General features: G+C 44.5%; 1 protein-coding gene and 1 long non-coding RNA gene across 3 annotated transcripts; one reads left to right on the top strand and one right to left on the bottom strand.

Annotated features, from left to right (window-relative positions):
* Nucleotides 1–803: 803 nt before the first annotated feature.
* On the bottom strand, nt 804–6,798 carry LOC123419038. 2 transcript variants are annotated; one of them, XR_006618159.1, is made up of 4 exons: nt 5,307–6,798; nt 5,104–5,217; nt 2,925–3,035; nt 804–2,410 (listed from the first exon to the last, which is right to left on the bottom strand). It is a non-coding gene; the product is annotated as an uncharacterized LOC123419038 (long non-coding RNA). The 2 variants fall into 2 exon arrangements; XR_006618158.1 differs by having other exon boundaries at nt 5,104–6,798.
* Nucleotides 6,799–9,642: 2,844 nt separating this feature from the next.
* LOC123419040 (beta-galactosidase 1-like) lies at nt 9,643–13,253 on the top strand. The gene is made up of 11 exons (XM_045107110.1): nt 9,643–9,807; nt 9,903–10,178; nt 10,265–10,357; nt 10,488–10,640; nt 10,755–10,843; nt 11,008–11,113; nt 11,236–11,323; nt 11,453–11,574; nt 11,676–12,034; nt 12,126–12,214; nt 12,310–13,253. The coding sequence occupies exons 1-11, from the start codon at nt 9,643–9,645 to the stop codon at nt 13,251–13,253; spliced, it is 2,484 nt and encodes an 827-aa protein (XP_044963045.1).
* Nucleotides 13,254–19,406: the final 6,153 nt, after the last annotated feature.

The raw sequence follows: 19,406 nt of genomic DNA, 5'->3' as shown, positions 1-19,406 counted from the left end.
GTAAGGGCTTTCCTCTCCTCAATGGCGGCCTTGCACAACCCTTCTTCCTTGAGTAAGGGCCACTTTCTTGCTTCTCCTGCGCTTTCTTCTCGGCCAACTCCTGCTTCATCTCCTCATTTGATTGCACCATGATATCTATCTTATCATGCAAGCTTGATGCCTTCGATTCCCTCTTGATCTTGTCCTTCGCCTTTTTGTTTCCATCCGACTTGTTCTTGTTTCTTGGGCCATCATCATCTTCATCATCATCATCCGTCTCGGTGAGGGAGCCATTCTTCGGTGGGGATTCTTCCTCAATGAACTCCCAGTTTTGGCTATGTTGATGCAATTTCGAACAATGCTCTAGGTTGAATGACCTACCATGGGAAGCTTCCATGTCCTTGTACCTTTCTTGCACAATTACTCCTAAAAAACAAAAACAAAATTCAACATATGAAACATGTTTCAAACATTTAAAGTACAACGTGAGAAAGAACTCACATAGTTCAATTCAACGGTATCACTTGGTGGTGCATTGCGGTCTTATTCCAAGCAAGCAGCCCAACGGCTACAAACCGGCTTGATAGCGTCCCAACGACCTTGAAGAGACCTCAAGGTGAGCGGTGTTCTATTGGGATACTTCGCCATGAAGCAGAGGAATTGACCCTCTATCATTTGCCAATAGCACTTGGCGGTTTGTCTGTGATGGTCGTCGCATCAAGAGACACAACTTCCCACGCCTTGATAAAAAACTAACAAAAGAATTGTCACCGCATGTTAATTTTTATGCCAAACAAACTAACAACAAGAAGCTATGCATATTCTTCTTATTATTCCACTCAAATCATGGTGAAGTCAGATTTGATACAGGGGATTACTCCACTTTAAGATTATATACAATTTAAAGTTCAGAACCGAGTGACCATACCAGCAGAGGAGAGTAGTCTACTTTGAACCATGCTTGCGCCTTTGTTCTCAAATCACGCGAGAAAACCAAAACATACAAACTGTGCGTGCTATGCAGATGTGGAGGAGGGGGGAAGCTCACCATGTTTGCTAGGATGGGCAAGCAGCCATCCGTCTGCTAGTCCTTCCACATGACCAATGTCCAGTCTATAATGAGCAAGCTAAAAAAAGTGTAATGTATGTGTCCAGTAAACATGCACACAACAAAATAGCAATCGGCCGGTCATCTAATCTATGTAAAACAATTCAGTGATCCCACTCCTATCTTGCATTGTTTCATTGACAAAACCCATTAAAATGAGAGTCATGAATGAGTGAAAAGAAATACATGTTCTGTTATGGAGCTAGCAGTTAGGAAATAGCATGTCTAGCTTTCCAAATCAAGAAGATTTAGACAATCGAGCAACAATAGATGATCAAGCAACAGTGAAAATGACCAAATGAACTGTACATGATCATAGGAACGATTGATATCAGGAATGCACTGTTAGGGTACATAGGACAGAACATGCCAGAATTTGATAACAACCCTAGGAATCAAACAACCATGTCATCACTAGTAGACGAATCAGAGTTATAGTGTTTTAGAGGACATGCCATAAGGGGCTTCTTTATAACAAAGCCTGGTAAACCATCACACATATCACACAGCCAAAACATTCCAACCACTGGCATGGAGATCAACCAAGGACCAACTGCAACCAGCACACACATTACCCAGCACGTCGACAAGGGAAACACTCCAGCGCATGCAACACAATACCCGGCAAAAGACAAAAACTCATAGGACTAAAATTGAGGGCTAAATCCACTAATTATTTTACCATAATCACCACGAGAAGCACAAGTGCTTGCATTAGAGACCATCAGCGCAACCCAGAATCCTAGAAATTGCCATGTAATTAAATGTACCAAGGATGGATGGTCATCAGCACAAGTGCTTGCATTGCAAGACGAGTGTTTGTGACTCCTTGAGCATCTCAATGAGTTCAAATCGATTTCCGAATGCAACATCATATGTGAACTATAATTATGTGCAATAATTCTGCCAACATAAACAAAATGATACGAAAACAAGGCATGATCGTACTGAAGAAAACTAATAAAATGAGCCTACTACTAAGTTTTCCACTCATTCAAAATTCATTTGTACTTTCAAGTAATACTTTGACAAAAACTCAGGTATAACTTGGTATTTATAATATAGCAGGCCCCCAAAACAAAACGAAAATAACAAATGGCAACTCATATGTGACAATTCTAGTAAAAAGCAGCAGCAAGTGTGATAAAAGGAAGTTCTTGTACTAGGTTGTAGTAGCAGTTGCTAGTACCTTTCTTCACGGACAGATGAAGAACAATAATGTTCTCTTCCTTTTCCTGACTGAGATCAGCACCACAATCTAGAATGTAACTGAAGAAGGGCGGGTTTAAGCCATCCACGGTGTGCCCCAACCTCCAGGGGAACCTTGACAATGTAACAATTTAATTCATGACACTGACAAAGACCAACATGTATATATATTAGGAAGTAGTAACAAACATGAGCAGGCTAATGGACATGGGAAGTGTGTAATCGTGTAAGGACAGGCTATGGTTTGATATATTCCAAATTATCACCATTTACATGAAAACCAAAAAGAACTGGACATATATTCACATGTTGAGCTATACTGTTTTTCCTGAATCCGAATAATGATAGGATGCCCAGTTTACATAGTGCCTACTCCAGCCACCAAGTCTCTAATTTAGAAAGAATGGGCTATATTCTACACTAACCCAGCAACACAGACATGATGATTCACTCCAACTGTATTTGAATATAAAATATATGTTTGGACCCCGGCTAGTCCCAGGGCCTATGCTAGTCCCAGGTTCCATTGAAACTAGTATAGAGCTTGCAAGTTGCAATTGTTGCATCAACATTGTGTACAATGATGTTTTGCCGGGGGGATGAGAATAGGAACGCGATGATGTGACACCTTTTGCACGCATCCTGGATAGGAGCAGTTAGTAGATACGTGCTTTGCCGACTACTAGAACCGTGGTCCATGGCCATCAATACCACAAATGGAAGGACAGGCTAGTTGGTTCTGTAAATTGAAAAAAAAAACATTATTTCCATGTCAAAGTATTATGATAACAATCCGAAAATAGGAAATGGCCGATACTGAAATTTAAAGTATTGAACGTCACAAGCATGGGTACAGCTAGTGTCACACGTCCAACAATCTAAAGTGAGACTACTGCTGCTATCACTGGCAGTGGAGCAGGAAAGGCGCTAGTTTTGACAACTTGTATGTGTACTACTGCAAATGAACCAGATCAACCATGCGGCTAACTGAAAAATGGAAACAAAGTCCTCCACATGCCTTGGAATTATTTCTCACATGTTGACCCGACAAACAATTAACTAGTTGATTACTCGGATGTATGCAGACCGTTATTTATTTCTTCAAGTAATTTTTCGTTTCAGGTGATCCAAGTCTAGCCAGAATTGCACGAGGAATCGTACTTGCAAAATTAACTTGATGCTCGCGAGACTGGAGAGTGCTGCTACATGCACAAATTCAGTCTTCCAGGTTGACCTCTCAAATATTTTAGGTCTTGATAGATGACCATGTCATGGGCTCATGGCAACCTATGGTCACCATAGTACTATTAGAGTATCTCTAGCAGACCCCCTAAAAGGGCCGAACCCGCAAAATAACCGCCAAAATACAGGTCAAGGCGGAAAATGCTGCTAGACCAGACCCCACTACCGCGTCCGGCCCGTAATTTTTTTTTGCGGGGCGCGACAAAATGCCCACCCTAACCCGCGAAAATGCAGGTTCTTCCGCCCACCCCGTCGGTGCCCTGTATATATCTAAGCGGTTAGTTGGTGGGACATTTCACCCGCGCTTTTCCCCCACCTACCGCCGCCGGGTGCCGCCTTCGATTCCGGCCGTACCAGCCGTCCGGATCATGACGGTGGGCCGCCGCAGTCCCAAGATCGGCATCCACCACGCCCTCGTGCCTCGGCTTACCGGAAAGCTACAAATCGGTGGTTGTTTTGTCGCGACCACCAGATTGGCTTTTCCAGCCACCGTTGGCTGCACCAAAGCCATGGATTGGTCGGGAGCACCCCGCACAGCCTCGGCAAAGCGCGAGCGCCGCATGCAGGTACTGGTTCCATCCTCTAGTTGCTGGCGTCGGTTTGCCGGCAAGGACTCTTCCGGCCATCGCTTGGGCTCGGCTTGCCGATGCCACTCATAGAGTGCGATGACTGCCTAGAAACAGTGTTGCGGCTCACATCCAACACACGGCAGCACCTCGGATGGGTATTCTTCAAATGCAGAAACGACGGGGTATGCCCTTCTTCCTCTTCTGCTTTGTCAACTTATTTGGTTAAATTATGGTAGCTTATTGAGGTGTTCATCTGTGTAGGAAGGTAGATGCTAATTTTGGTATTGGAAAGAAGAATACATCGATCTATTGATAGAAAGAAACTTAATAGATGTTCGTGCACTCCTTAGTATAATTGAACCTAACGATGCAGCTGCATGTGCAATTAGAATAGATATTAGAGGTGAATCAACGTCTAATTGTTTAGAATCAAAGCCGAAGAATGAAGAATGCAAGATGAAGAACCCCTGGATCAACAATGAATGCATGGAGAAGATGTTGATCCAACTAGTGGGAGCAGTTATGGAAGTTGGATATCTTCTAAAATGTCTAATTGTGGTTCTTGTTTTTTTTGGTCTTGCTGTTTTAGCAATAATTTGGTGAATTATGATGTATCCAATGCCTTTGAAGAAAATAAAGAAGCAACTAAATGTGTTTTCATGCCTGAAAATGCAATGGAAATAATAGATTTCGCAGGCCAGCGTGGGCGGCGGCCCAGCAGACCCTGTAAAATGGACCCTCATAAAAGGATATTTTGCCGCACACGCCGGTCCACAAAAGGGTTTTTCCGCGAACTGCAAACGACTTTTGCGGATCGGCTTTATACGAGGTCTGCTATAGATGCTCTTACATATAAGCAGGAGTCAAATACACGAATTCAGACTGAAGAAGCCATACGTACATGTTCCATATATTATCATCTATCATATAAATGAAGCAGGTATTTGTTCTACCCGAGCGCAACCAGAGGGGAGCAGGGGAAGGAGAGGAGCTAACCATGACTGTTATGGAGCCGATGCCGAACAGGCAGCGGGTCCAACGAAAGAGCCTACCACCACACACCTCGATGAACCCCTTGTCATCTCGTGTACCGATGGAATCCTGCTGCTGCTGCACAAGAAGGACATAACGAATGTTGATCTCAAATGGAGAAGGAAAAGAAGAAATCATGTCCTAGTAATGGATCCAGTAACAAAGACCTGTCCTAGACGCTGGAGCGGGGCTCCATGGAGTTCAGCTTGGGGGTGCCCTCCCTGGGTGAGCTTGTCGAGCCCCACCAACACGTACCAATGTTTAGCACCTGCACATGCAGTGCAAAAAAGAGGTCAATCAACATACCAAAGTGATGAGAGGTTTATGACCATTGTCAACCTGAACCCATGGTCAATACTGTTCGATCTAGTACTGGTTTCCGTGTGGATGTGTGCCTAGCCAGTATTCAAATTTATTGATTGAGCTCAATCCTTCTGCTCATGAACTTGCTCGTAGGGCTGCACGGTGGGTTTTTCCTGAAAAGGATGGACCTTTCATGTAGTTAATTCTGCTGGTATGACTTTAATCTTGTTCCTCCAAAATGGGGTAGAACATGGTGGTTTGATGACATATTTATCTGTTGTGGTTACTCTCAGTATCCGGCAATTACTTTCACCAACTCAAGAAATTATACGAGGCCATGAAGTTCAAAATTTTGGATAGACATGTGTCACTTTTTAAAAAGAATGTTGATACAGAAGTGCATCTCTCTCGAAGAAAAAGATACAGCTTTTTTGAAAACACATATACTATAGATAGGCAAGAACCTGTTTTTTTTTTCTTTTCTTTTAGAACAAATATAATAGACTTGGCAAATGGCTGGACCTGTTTTACACGTTATTCAACAGAAGAGCATATAATGAACATTTTATTCCACAGTAATGTCAATGTGAGCACTCAAAAGCAATATGCTTCATTTCAATGGAGGAAAAAATATCCATTTGACACAGGGATACGGTCAATTTCAACAACAAAATAGGCAACATCACAGAAAAATAGAACTCCGGTGAGATTGTAGAGGTGTTGGCAAGAGCCTCTCTCTCTCCCAATGGATGCACACACGCGCGCAAGCTGTTGGAGCAAATTGACACAAGCAAAAACAGAGGAGGAGGAGAGCAGCACACACACAGATTTGTTTTGCAGGCAACGGATGCCTTTTTTCTTTCTTCTTGCTTGACCAACAACACACACTGGTTCTGCTTTTGATGTCCAGTTACAAAAATCATTTTCTTGTACCGAATTTGAGAGGGGAAGATGGGTTAGAGCAGCTTACTACCTTGACGAGCGAGGAGAACCAGAGGAGGGATGTCCATGGCGTACAGAGCAGCAGCACAACAAGCAGGTGCATGTCCCCTAGAGCAGCAGTACAGCAGGCGGATGAAACAACCTTCCTCTCCCATGGCGAAGGTGCTCGATCAGGGAGAGAGAAAAGGTGAGGTGAGGAAGAGCCTACAGAAATATTACGAGACCGAAAGTTGAAGATTTTGGAGAGACATGCGCGGCCTTCTTAAAAAGAATACTGATAGAGGCAAACTAGATGTACACAAAATAGAATAGAGCAGCTCATAATGTCTAGCACTATACACAAAATAGGCAACTTCAGAGAAAAATAGTAGTCGTACTCTAGTGAGATTGTAGGGAGGCGCCAAACCAGATGAGATCATGCGAATAACAAATCATTTTTTTGTAAAGATCTTTCAGGTAGGCAAGAACCTGTTTTTTTTTCGTTTTGAACAACTATAATAGAGCTGGCAAATGGTTGGCTCCTTCTTACAAGTCATTCAAAAGAATAGAACAGCTCCGTGATGTCTAGCACTCGAAAGCAATATGCTTCATTTCAAAGAAGGAAAAACAAAAAGACTCATTTGACAGAATAATAGGGCCAGTTCAACAACAAAATAGGCAACGTCGCAGAAAAATACTACTCTAATGAGCTGGATCATTTTCTTGTACCAAATCTGAGGAAATCTGAGAGGATGAGATGGGTCGGAGCAGCTTATTACTTCCTTTCTGGTTTAGGGTCTTGAGCAGCAGCACATGCCTCCTCTCCCATGGTGCCTTCCACGCTCGCCATGGCCGGTGATAGGGTTCAGGTTCCTCTTGCCTGCTAGGTCGCCATGGCCGCGGGCTAGGGAGGGAGGGACTGCTGCTGGTGTGGCCATGGCATCGAGCTAGGGTTTCGTCCTGAGCTGCTGGATTCGATCTGGGGTGTAGGGAGAGAAGGGTGGCGTAGAAGGCGGAGGCCGGAAGGTCGCCGACGAGTCTGGGAGTGGGGAGCTCGCCGGTTGTCGGAGAGGGAGGTGGTCATTGGCGGCTGGATGGGGATGGGGATGGGATGGGGATGGGGATGAGATGGGGTTGGGGTTGGGGTTGGGGGCGGGGTTGGTTGGGAATCGGGAAGGAGGGCCTATCGTCTCTACTGGTTGGTGTTTGGTTATCTTAAAAATCATTTTTAATTGGCACCGATGGGCCTGCCCGCTGCAATAGTTCAAAACCATGAAAAATTTCATGTGGTCTTGGCGGGCCTGTACGCGCCGGTTCGAAACGAATTTTCCTTCTGGCGCGGACCAACAAGAGCGCGCGAGCCATAGAAGGTTTTCGTCATCGACGAATGCTTCTGATTGGTCAGCGTTGAGCTCTCATGGATCGATCCCCTCCTTCCATTTGGTCCATTCATTTTTTCGAATCCAACGACATACACTTCACGTCACGTGGATCATGCTCATTGCTCTCTGTATATCCCGTTTAACGATTCTAGCCTAAACTTCCTTCACCTATTATATATAAATCTAAATGTAAAACCTAATAAACATGTTCAATACAAATATACTCCCTTCGTCTGGAATTACTTGTCGTAAAAGTAATAAAAATAAATGTATCTACAACTAAAATAAACCTAGATACATCCATTCCAAACGAAGGGACTACGAAACTAAGAAGACGTTCAACTTTGTTGGTATAAGTTTTTTCTTCATGTCTACCTCGTCCCGTGTTCCTCCCTCGTCTGATGGTGGACACCCGACTAGTCCCTATAAATTTGACCATCAACTTTGTTGGTATAAGTTTTTTCTTCATGTCTACCTCTCCTTTTGTTGCTATTATTTTGTCCCTATAAAAGGCACAGTGTCCACAACAGCAGCGATCAATTCATTGCATGCAATGGTATTAATTAGAAAAATTAACATTTTTTTTTCTTTTTTTTCTCTTCGTCTTGGCCGCGATGCACAACCTAAGATGACCTATACACCAAGAAGGAGGAAGTACCTCTCCTTGATACTACCCATAGTGGGAGTAACATAGGTAGTACTCCCTCAATCTGGGTTTTATAGAGCATGTGCTTAGTTCAACTTTGTTGATTCCATGCTTCATGGCGGTAAACGGGCTCAATGCAGTAAGGATCCCGGTGGGATGGTGGATTGCCACTGGAGATAACCCTCCGACTCCATACGTTGGAGGCTCTCTCCAAGCCTTGGACAACGCCTTTCGATGGGCAGAGTACATAGTCTAATTCACGAAATTGATTTTTTTCGAAACTTATCAATACAAAATTAAAGGAATTATGAATTAATCAACACATTTGTGGATGTATTTGTAGGGCACGCAAGCTAGGAGTGATCATAGGCTTGCAAGAAGCTCTTCGGTTGGGATTATTTCTCAATCAACTTTCACTTTTGGCTATGTTGATGCAATTTCAAACAATGCTTTAGGTTGAATGGCCTACCACAGGAAGCTTCCGTGTCCTTGTACCTTTCTTACAGAATTTCTACCACAGGGAGTTTTTCCACATGGTTTCTCACGAAAGGTTTTTAATGAGGCAATATCAATGCAAGCATGGACGATATATGTCATTTTCTCTTTATTTTCCCACTGGGTTTTAGAAGGAGTTTTTCATGGCATATTGTATGTTTTCTTCTCAATTTTTTCCACAGGGTTTTGGAGGAGAACATTTCAAAGATGATGGGTCTCAAGGACAAGCGAGGATTAGGGGGTGTTAGGATTTATTTTAAACTAATTATAATAATTAGGGAATAATCCTCCCTTGTACAGAACCGCTTCGTGCGGGTTGCTAGCCAACCGACGCGACGGTTTTTTCACGACCCCCACGAGCGGACGCATCCGTTCGTGGCGACGGTTAATTCCCTGTGTATTTAATCCTCATGGATCATCAATGAAAGAGACAGTTCGATCAAATCATACTTTCACAGATGCATGTGCTCTCTCATCGCGACTCTCTCCCTTCCTAATCAAAGAATAGATAAAACGAATAGACCATCTGATTTAAAACAAGAGTCCATGTGAATATGCACTTCCATATACACACGCGTGCTTATCCTACTAATCCATGGCTCTAACGCAGTTTGTTAGCTGCACGCATGAGTGCGTGCGTGGCTCTTTGCTTATCCTACTAATCCACGCCAATATATCTTTCTTTCCCCAATAAATACACACGGCCGGCGGTGCGTGCGTGCATCCTTTCTTCTCCCTAGCTAGCAGCTTCTCGCCATGGAGCGCGTGTCGTGGCAACCACTTGCGCTCCTCCTCCTCGCGGCGGCCGCGGCCGTCGCCAGCGGCACTGAGGTCGGGTACGACGGCCGGTCGATGGTCATCGATGGCGAGCGCCGCCTCCTCATCTCCGGCTCCATCCACTACCCCAGGAGCACGCCAGAGGTATGCATTGCACACGGAGCAGCAGATGAATACACCATCGTCTCGTCTTAGTTTCCATGAATGAATTGTAAGTCTCGATCGTTGCTTGCCTGCAGATGTGGCCGGATCTGATCAGGAAGGCCAAGGAGGGCGGGCTGGACGCCATCGAGACGTACGTCTTCTGGAACGGCCACGAGCCTCGCCGCCGGCAGTACAACTTCGAGGGCAGCTACGACATCGTGCGCTTCTTCAAGGAGGTCCAGGACGCCGGCATGTACGCCATCCTCCGCATCGGCCCCTACATCTGCGGCGAGTGGAACTACGGCGGCCTGCCGGCATGGCTGCGCGACATCTCCGGCATGCAGTTCCGCATGCACAACAACCCCTTCGAGGTACCCACACTGCTAGCAGATCCTTCCCAACAATATAATGGTTTTCCTTGGAGGTCAAAATACGACCAAGTTATTGATGCTTGCAGCAAGAGATGGAGACCTTCACGACCCTCATCGTCGACAAGCTCAAGGAGGCCAAGATGTTCGCCGGACAGGGAGGCCCCATCATCCTCTCTCAGGTACGTAGTAACTAACTAATATTAATTATGTGAAACTTATCTAGCTTGCATTCCTAGCTACTTGTCGTCGACAAAAGAGTGGATCAGTGAATATAACATATATATATATGTGAACAATTTACATATATAGATCGAGAACGAGTACGGGAACGTCATGGACAAGCTCAACAACGACGAGTCGGCGTCTGAGTACATCCACTGGTGCGCCGCCATGGCCAACAAGCAGAACGTAGGCGTGCCGTGGATCATGTGCCAGCAGGACCAAGACGTCCCACCCAACGTGGTCAGCGCATGCACATTTTCATCTTTCCTATTTTTGTCTCTACCAATTATTATTCTTCTTTCTTCCCAAGTGTAAAACAAAAAAAACTCAATGCTAAGTCTTCTTAATTACTAGATCAACACCTGCAACGGCTTCTACTGCCACGACTGGTTCCCCAAGAGGACCGACATCCCCAAGATCTGGACTGAGAACTGGACTGGCTGGTACCCTACATATATATATACCTGGATCAACCTTTATATATTAATTTTCCTTCTTTTTTTCTTATGGAACCTACATGCATATGCGCGAAATTGGTTAGCACGTTCTACTATATGTTGAATGAAGTTCAGATTGCTCTTACATTTTATCCACGATATATAATTAGGTTCAAAGCCTGGGACAAGCCTGATTTCCACCGGTCCGCCGAAGACATCGCCTTCTCTGTTGCCATGTTCTTCCAGACGCGAGGATCGCTCCAGAACTACTACATGGTGATTGATTTATAACTAATCTATACTTTTCTCTTCTACATTAATTTCCATCCTCTAGCAGGCTGGCATGAACTGAATTTTACATCATTTGACATGTTGATCGTCAATTTATATGTGATCAGTACCATGGTGGCACCAACTTTGGCCGCACGTCGGGTGGCCCATACATCACAACCAGCTATGACTACGATGCCCCTCTCGATGAGTACGGTACGTGAACCATCTCTTGTTGTTCCTTCAATTCATATATTCGTCCCAAGCTTATTTGCATCTTGTAAATTAATAATTAGTGTCAATATGCAAATCATATTCATTATCCTTTTATGTTTTTGTTTTCAGGTAACATCAGGCAGCCAAAATACGGGCACCTCAAGGACCTCCACAATGTCCTCAAGTCCATGGAGAAGATCCTACTCCATGGGGACTACAAGGACACCACCATGGGCAACACCAACGTCATGGTAACTAACATGCATTCACATACAATACAAAAATCCTAGCACTGTTTTTAATGGTGTTCACAACAAAATTGATCCATTTGGTTCATCAATATCTACACTAGGTTACCAAGTACACGCTGGACAACTCCTCTGCCTGCTTCATCAGCAACAAGTTCGACGACAAGGAGGTCAATGTGACCCTCGACGACGGCGCAACCCATGTCGTGCCCGCATGGTCCGTGAGCATCCTGCCGGACTGCAAGACCGTCGCGTACAACAGCGCCAAGATCAAGACACAGACGTCGGTGATGGTGAAGAGGCCGGGGGTGGAAACCGTGACGGATGGCCTTGCTTGGTCGTGGATGCCCGAGAACCTCCATCCTTTCATGACGGACGAGAAGGGTAACTTCAGGAAGAACGAGCTGCTCGAGCAGATCGCGACGTCGGGCGACCAGAGCGACTACCTATGGTACAGGACAAGGTAATCAAACATCTTGATGCTTAATACAGAACTACACTGTTGCATAAGATTGAAATATAAATTAATCTCTGGTGATGATCAAAATGTGCAGCTTGGAGCACAAGGGGGAATCGAACTACAAGTTGCACGTGAACACGACTGGCCATGAGCTCTACGCTTTCGTCAATGGCAAGCTTGTTGGTGAGCGTCCCAATATACTCTGAGTGGTTTGCACACTGATGGATTAATGAACTTGATCAAGCTAATGTTAATTGATTTGATTAATTGGCATGCAGGGAGGCACTACGCTCCTAATGGCGGATTCGTCTTCCAAATGGAGACACCGGTGAAGCTCCACTCTGGCAAGAACTACATCTCCCTCCTCAGCGCCACCATCGGGCTCAAGAACTATGGTGCTCTGTTCGAGATGATGCCCGCCGGCATCGTGGGAGGGCCGGTGAAGCTCGTCGACACCGTCACCAACACCACCGCCTACGACCTCTCCAACAGCTCCTGGTCCTACAAGGCCGGCCTCGCCGGCGAGTACAGGGAGACCCACCTCGACAAGGCCAAGGACCGCAGCCAATGGAGAGGCGGCACCATCCCGGTGCACCGCCCCTTCACCTGGTACAAGGCGACCTTTGAGGCCCCCACCGGTGAGGAGCCCGTGGTGGCGGACCTGCTGGGGCTCGGCAAGGGCGTGGTGTGGGTCAACGGCAACAACCTGGGCCGCTACTGGCCGTCATACGTCGCCGCGGACATGGACGGCTGCCGGCGGTGCGACTACCGCGGCACATTCATGGCGGATGGCGACGGGCAGAAGTGCCTCACTGGCTGCAACGAGCCGTCCCAGAGGTTCTACCATGTGCCACGGTCGTTCCTCAAGGCCGGCGAGCCCAACACGATGGTGCTGTTCGAGGAGGCCGGCGGCGACCCGACGAGGGTGAGCTTCCACACCGTCGCTGTCGGGGCGGCGTGCGCGGAGGCCGCCGAGGTCGGCGACGAGGTGGCGCTGGCGTGCAGCCATGGCAGGACCATCTCCAGCGTGGACGTGGCCAGCCTCGGCGTCACGCGCGGCAAGTGCGGCGCGTACCAGGGCGGCTGCGAGTCCAAGGCGGCGCTGGCGGCGTTCACGGCAGCGTGCGTCGGCAAGGAGTCGTGCACGGTGCGGCACACGGAGGACTTCCGCGCCGGGTCCGGGTGTGACTCCGGCGTGCTCACCGTGCAGGCAACCTGCTGATCCCCACATGAACCAAGGAATAAATTATAGTTAGTGTCGTTTAGGCTTAGTGTTAGCTAACGTCAATCAGGAGCTAGGCATATGTGTTAGGGGGCTAAGTAATTAGCCCAGAACAATTACATGGTTCGCTTCATGTGATTTTCGATGGAGATCATCGAGGTTAAACCAAGAATTTTTCGCCTCCTCGATCAGTTTGCTATAGGGTGAAGATTTTCGGTTGAAGAAACAGGCAGACAATACATATGCGTTGGTAATTTCTATTTCTTATATACATATGGGTTTGCTTATTTGAATCACAAGTAACAACGTGGGAAAATAAATTTTGCACCTTTAATTAAATTAAATATTTAACAGCATCCACGTATAGTTTAAAAAAATTAACTTTTTCTACATAATGTTCCATTCATTTGGCACAAACAAATACACTTATTTATTTTTAATGTTCTTTCTCATGTCTCATTCTGTTGATAATAAAAAGGTTTGTTTAAACTTCTTGTAAATCTAAATAATACGATTTTCCATTGCTTAACAAAAAAGTATTATTTCATTCTATTACATATATTTTCTGATTAACTCGCACAGTGGCCCTCTCAAGTGTGCGAGCAAGTGTTCTACTATAACCATCACAAACATTATGTAAATAACGTATCACTTATGTGGTAAAGTTCTTTAAATAAGTTATATGACATTTCGGGGAAAACATTTTAAATTGATGATCAAATGTGGTCTTCACATGCGATTGTTAGTGCTCTAAGTGTTAGCTACCGTGAGGAACAGGTTAATTATTCTGCAGGATATGTGTTAGGGGGCTAATTAGCCTAGAACAAATGCATGGTTCAGTTCATGTGATTTTTGATGGATCAAGGTTCAATCTAGAATTTGTTGGGGTGATTGTGGCAGCTCGTTTTGTTATGGGGAAGATTTTCCGTCGGAGACACAGGCACATGAAGAATTTGTTGCGGTGATTTTCCAAGTTTCATATGTACTCATCACATAGTTTGAAACAATAAGGTTCTGTAACTATCACAAATGTTATTCAATTAAAGTCCGGACCAGGAGCATATAGAATTTTAGATCCCACATCTGCGATGCTAGCTACATGTACTAAACTTTTGCTACACCTGGACGAATTCCATGTACCGTATCATTCTGATGCATGTGATAATGCAGGGCTCTTGTGTTAATTATGGTACTATATGCCTATGGACCATCTACAATATCATTCTTATGCATGCGATAACGCAGGCCTCTTGTGTCATTCATCAGCACGTAACACCCTCATATTCTTCTCACACATAGTTGACAATAAGAGTTACACTCGGGGGGGGGGGGGGGGGGGGGCTAAACCGGCAGTGTGGTGCAGTACGGAGCAGTTACACATGACGCTGTAACATTCACTTACTCTGGGAGTTGGTCGTAATACTTGGTTAGGCCATGTTGAAGATCTTCTGTTCGCCCCTGTAAACACTGACGCAGTAACAAGTTCGCGAGTTTGCCTTAAAAAATGTACTATTATTCTATACTTGTAAGTTCTATATACTTCAGAGTCATACCAGACCAGGAGCATCTAGAATTTTAGATCCCACATCTGCGGTGCAAGGTACTAAACTGTTGCTACCTGAACGAATTCCATGTATCGTTCTTACTATCTCTTATGCATGTGATCTTGCATGGGCTCTTGTGTTGAGTATGGTATATGCCTCCTATGCATGTGTTATTCTTCACGTAACACCCTCATATTTTTCTGACACAGAGTTGGCAACAATACTGGCGATCGAGTTACAACTGGGATGTAGGTTAACCGGCGACATGCCGCTCTCAACGTGCAAGTGCAGCAGCCCTATAACGTGCGTCCACATGGATCTCTGCAGTTGGCCGGTGGAAATCCATGGTGATTCCTATGTATTTCTGGCAATGTGCAGGCTCACTGCTGGCGCTGGGTGGCTACTAGGGGCGTACAAAGGCGGCTAAGTTTTCCTTCATTTTAAATGGTATTCTTGATTTGCGACAATCCTAAGGGCCTATTTAGCGGGAAAAATCTACCAAAATACTTTACCTTGATTTTGGTGATACATTGGGTTTTCGAAGGCGGACCGAGAGGGAGCTCGAAGCACGCCTCCTGCAGGTGTAGATGGTCACGGTGGAACACATGGTTTGTGATTGATGAGATATTTTAGGAATTTTACGATGGAAGCCACCCGCAATTGCCCAACAATTTTGTGTGAATATTTACGAAAGAGTATGGCTTTGACATTTAAAACATTTGGACATGTCCGAAATGTCTTTGACATTGATTGAAATATGAAAACAATAGAAATTTATGTGAGTATTTATAAATTATGTTTGTGAGCATCGTGAGTGTACCTTTTCAAAGCTACATTTTTGTTTTGTGCGTGTACCATACAGTATTGTACAGGTCGACCAGGATAGAAAACCATGCGTGTTAGGATCTTGTTGCATGCAGCGTCACCATACAATATGAAGGCTCATGCGAGGGATGGTTCCAACTAGACAAAGATAATCCGGTCTTGATAGAGGGGCAAGGCTGTCCCGTCGACAGTTTTCTTGAAAAACCCTGCGATCGCTATGCACGTAGGAAGGGGGTTTGACAAAAAAGCGATGAATAGGTGAACGTCACCAATTTTTTAGATAAGAAAAAGGAGAAGAAGGATGTTTACCGTTTGCTAGCAGACCCTTATATTACGGACCTATATCGCGCGTTTACAGTTTGCAAAAAATCGCTTTTTACGACTAGCGAGGGTCGCGGCAAAACATAACCCGCATCGTGGAACTATAAAACAGAATATTCACGAATATTCTGTTCTACAGTTTCATGGGCAGGTTCTGTTCTGCCATGGCCCTTGCCAACCCGCAAATCGCAAGAATTCAAACTTACAATTTGGCATCAATTCCATTGATTTGTAGCAAATTTGAACAACCAAACACAATTTTCGCTCAAATTAAACCATTGTTTTTTTTATCAAGACACTAAAGAACATCATGCAAAAGCAACCACCATCTTCACCACCGTCTTGGTTCTCGTTTCTCTCCACAACCCCAAAAGAATCTCACGCAAAAGCCATTATCATCTCCGTGACCATCATCGTCAACATCATCACTCTCCATTTCCGCCACCCATTCCCCCACCGGCGCTGAAGTCATCACACCTTGCAGCCATCATTCTTCTCTTCAAGATTTCTTTTCTTGCCATATCATGTCATTCTTTGGTGATGTCGTTCATTTTATTGTGATTCATTGTCATGATCTTGTTCTCCTCTGCAAGAAGCTTGGACAAAGCCTTGTTCTCCTCGGTAAGGGCTTTCCTCTCCTCAATGGCGGCCTTGCACAACCCTTCTTCCTTGAGTAAGGGCCACTTTCTTGCTTCTCCTGCGCTTTCTTCTCGGCCAACTCCTGCTTCATCTCCTCATTTGATTGCACCATGATATCTATCTTATCATGCAAGCTTGATGCCTTCGATTCCCTCTTGATCTTGTCCTTCGCCTTTTTGTTTCCATCCGACTTGTTCTTGTTTCTTGGGCCATCATCATCTTCATCATCATCATCCGTCTCGGTGAGGGAGCCATTCTTCGGTGGGGATTCTTCCTCAATGAACTCCCAGTTTTGGCTATGTTGATGCAATTTCGAACAATGCTCTAGGTTGAATGACCTACCATGGGAAGCTTCCATGTCCTTGTACCTTTCTTGCACAATTACTCCTAAAAAACAAAAACAAAATTCAACATATGAAACATGTTTCAAACATTTAAAGTACAACGTGAGAAAGAACTCACATAGTTCAATTCAACGGTATCACTTGGTGGTGCATTGCGGTCTTATTCCAAGCAAGCAGCCCAACGGCTACAAACCGGCTTGATAGCGTCCCAACGACCTTGAAGAGACCTCAAGGTGAGCGGTGTTCTATTGGGATACTTCGCCATGAAGCAGAGGAATTGACCCTCTATCATTTGCCAATAGCACTTGGCGGTTTGTCTGTGATGGTCGTCGCATCAAGAGACACAACTTCCCACGCCTTGATAAAAAAACTAACAAAAGAATTGTCACCGCATGTTAATTTTTATGCCAAACAAACTAACAACAAGAAGCTATGCATATTCTTCTTATTATTCCACTCAAATCATGGTGAAGTCAGATTTGATACAGGGGATTACTCCACTTTAAGATTATATACAATTTAAAGTTCAGAACCGAGTGACCATACCAGCAGAGGAGAGTAGTCTACTTTGAACCATGCTTGCGCCTTTGTTCTCAAATCACGCGAGAAAACCAAAACATACAAACTGTGCGTGCTATGCAGATGTGGAGGAGGGGGGAAGCTCACCATGTTTGCTAGGATGGGCAAGCAGCCATCCGTCTGCTAGTCCTTCCACATGACCAATGTCCAGTCTATAATGAGCAAGCTAAAAAAAGTGTAATGTATGTGTCCAGTAAACATGCACACAACAAAATAGCAATCGGCCGGTCATCTAATCTATGTAAAACAATTCAGTGATCCCACTCCTATCTTGCATTGTTTCATTGACAAAACCCATTAAAATGAGAGTCATGAATGAGTGAAAAGAAATACATGTTCTGTTATGGAGCTAGCAGTTAGGAAATAGCATGTCTAGCTTTCCAAATCAAGAAGATTTAGACAATCGAGCAACAATAGATGATCAAGCAACAGTGAAAATGACCAAATGAACTGTACATGATCATAGGAACGATTGATATCAGGAATGCACTGTTAGGGTACATAGGACAGAACATGCCAGAATTTGATAACAACCCTAGGAATCAAACAACCATGTCATCACTAGTAGACGAATCAGAGTTATAGTGTTTTAGAGGACATGCCATAAGGGGCTTCTTTATAACAAAGCCTGGTAAACCATCACACATATCACACAGCCAAAACATTCCAACCACTGGCATGGAGATCAACCAAGGACCAACTGCAACCAGCACACACATTACCCAGCACGTCGACAAGGGGAAACACTCCAGCGCATGCAACACAATACCCGGCAAAAGACAAAAAACTCATAGGACTAAAATTGAGGGCTAAATCCCACTAATTATTTTACCATAATCACCACGAGAAGCACAAGTGCTTGCATTAGAGACCATCAGCGCAACCCAGAATCCTAGAAATTGCCATGTAATTAAATGTACCAAGGATGGATGGTCATCAGCACAAGTGCTTGCATTGCAAGACGAGTGTTTGTGACTCCTTGAGCATCTCAATGAGTTCAAATCGATTTCCGAATGCAACATCATATGTGAACTATAATTATGTGCAATAATTCTGCCAACATAAACAAAATGATACGAAAACAAGGCATGATCGTACTGAAGAAAACTAATAAAATGAGCCTACTACTAAGTTTTCCACTCATTCAAAATTCATTTGTACTTTCAAGTAATACTTTGACAAAAACTCAGGTATAACTTGGTATTTATAATATAGCAGGCCCCCAAAACAAAACGAAAATAACAAATGGCAACTCATATGTGACAATTCTAGTAAAAAGCAGCAGCAAGTGTGATAAAAGGAAGTTCTTGTACTAGGTTGTAGTAGCAGTTGCTAGTACCTTTCTTCACGGACAGATGAAGAACAATAATGTTCTCTTCCTTTTCCTGACTGAGATCAGCACCACAATCTAGAATGTAACTGAAGAAGGGCGGGTTTAAGCCATCCACGGTGTGCCCCAACCTCCAGGGGAACCTTGACAATGTAACAATTTAATTCATGACACTGACAAAGACCAACATGGTATATATATTAGGAAGTAGTAACAAACATGAGCAGGCTAATGGACATGGGGAAGTGTGTAATCGTGTAAGGACAGGCTATGGTTTGATATATTCCAAATTATCACCATTTACATGAAAACCAAAAAGAACTGGACATATATTCACATGTTGAGCTATACTGTTTTTCCTGAATCCGAATAATGATAGGATGCCCAGTTTACATAGTGCCTACTCCAGCCACCAAGTCTCTAATTTAGAAAGAATGGGCTATATTCTACACTAACCCAGCAACACAGACATGATGATTCACTCCAACTGTATTTGAATATAAAATATATGTTTGGACCCCGGCTAGTCCCAGGGCCTATGCTAGTCCCAGGTTCCATTGAAACTAGTATA

This window comes from Hordeum vulgare, unplaced genomic scaffold, assembly GCF_904849725.1.
Source record: "Hordeum vulgare subsp. vulgare unplaced genomic scaffold, MorexV3_pseudomolecules_assembly, whole genome shotgun sequence".
In the NCBI taxonomy this organism is placed as follows: domain Eukaryota; kingdom Viridiplantae; phylum Streptophyta; class Magnoliopsida; order Poales; family Poaceae; genus Hordeum; species Hordeum vulgare.
This window is presented reverse-complemented; position numbering and strand designations above follow the sequence as displayed.

What these genes read in the sequence shown, in the direction of transcription:
- LOC123419040 (XM_045107110.1), top strand. Translation starts at nt 9,643, where the DNA reads ATGGAGCGCGTGTCGTGGCAACCACTTGCGCTCCTCCTCCTCGCGGCG. An exon ending in GCCCCATCATCCTCTCTCAG is followed by an intron (nt 10,358 to 10,487) that starts GTACGTAGTAAC and finishes TTACATATATAG; the next exon opens with ATCGAGAACGAGTACGGGAA. An exon ending in CGTCAATGGCAAGCTTGTTG is followed by an intron (nt 12,215 to 12,309) that starts GTGAGCGTCCCA and finishes ATTGGCATGCAG; the next exon opens with GGAGGCACTACGCTCCTAAT.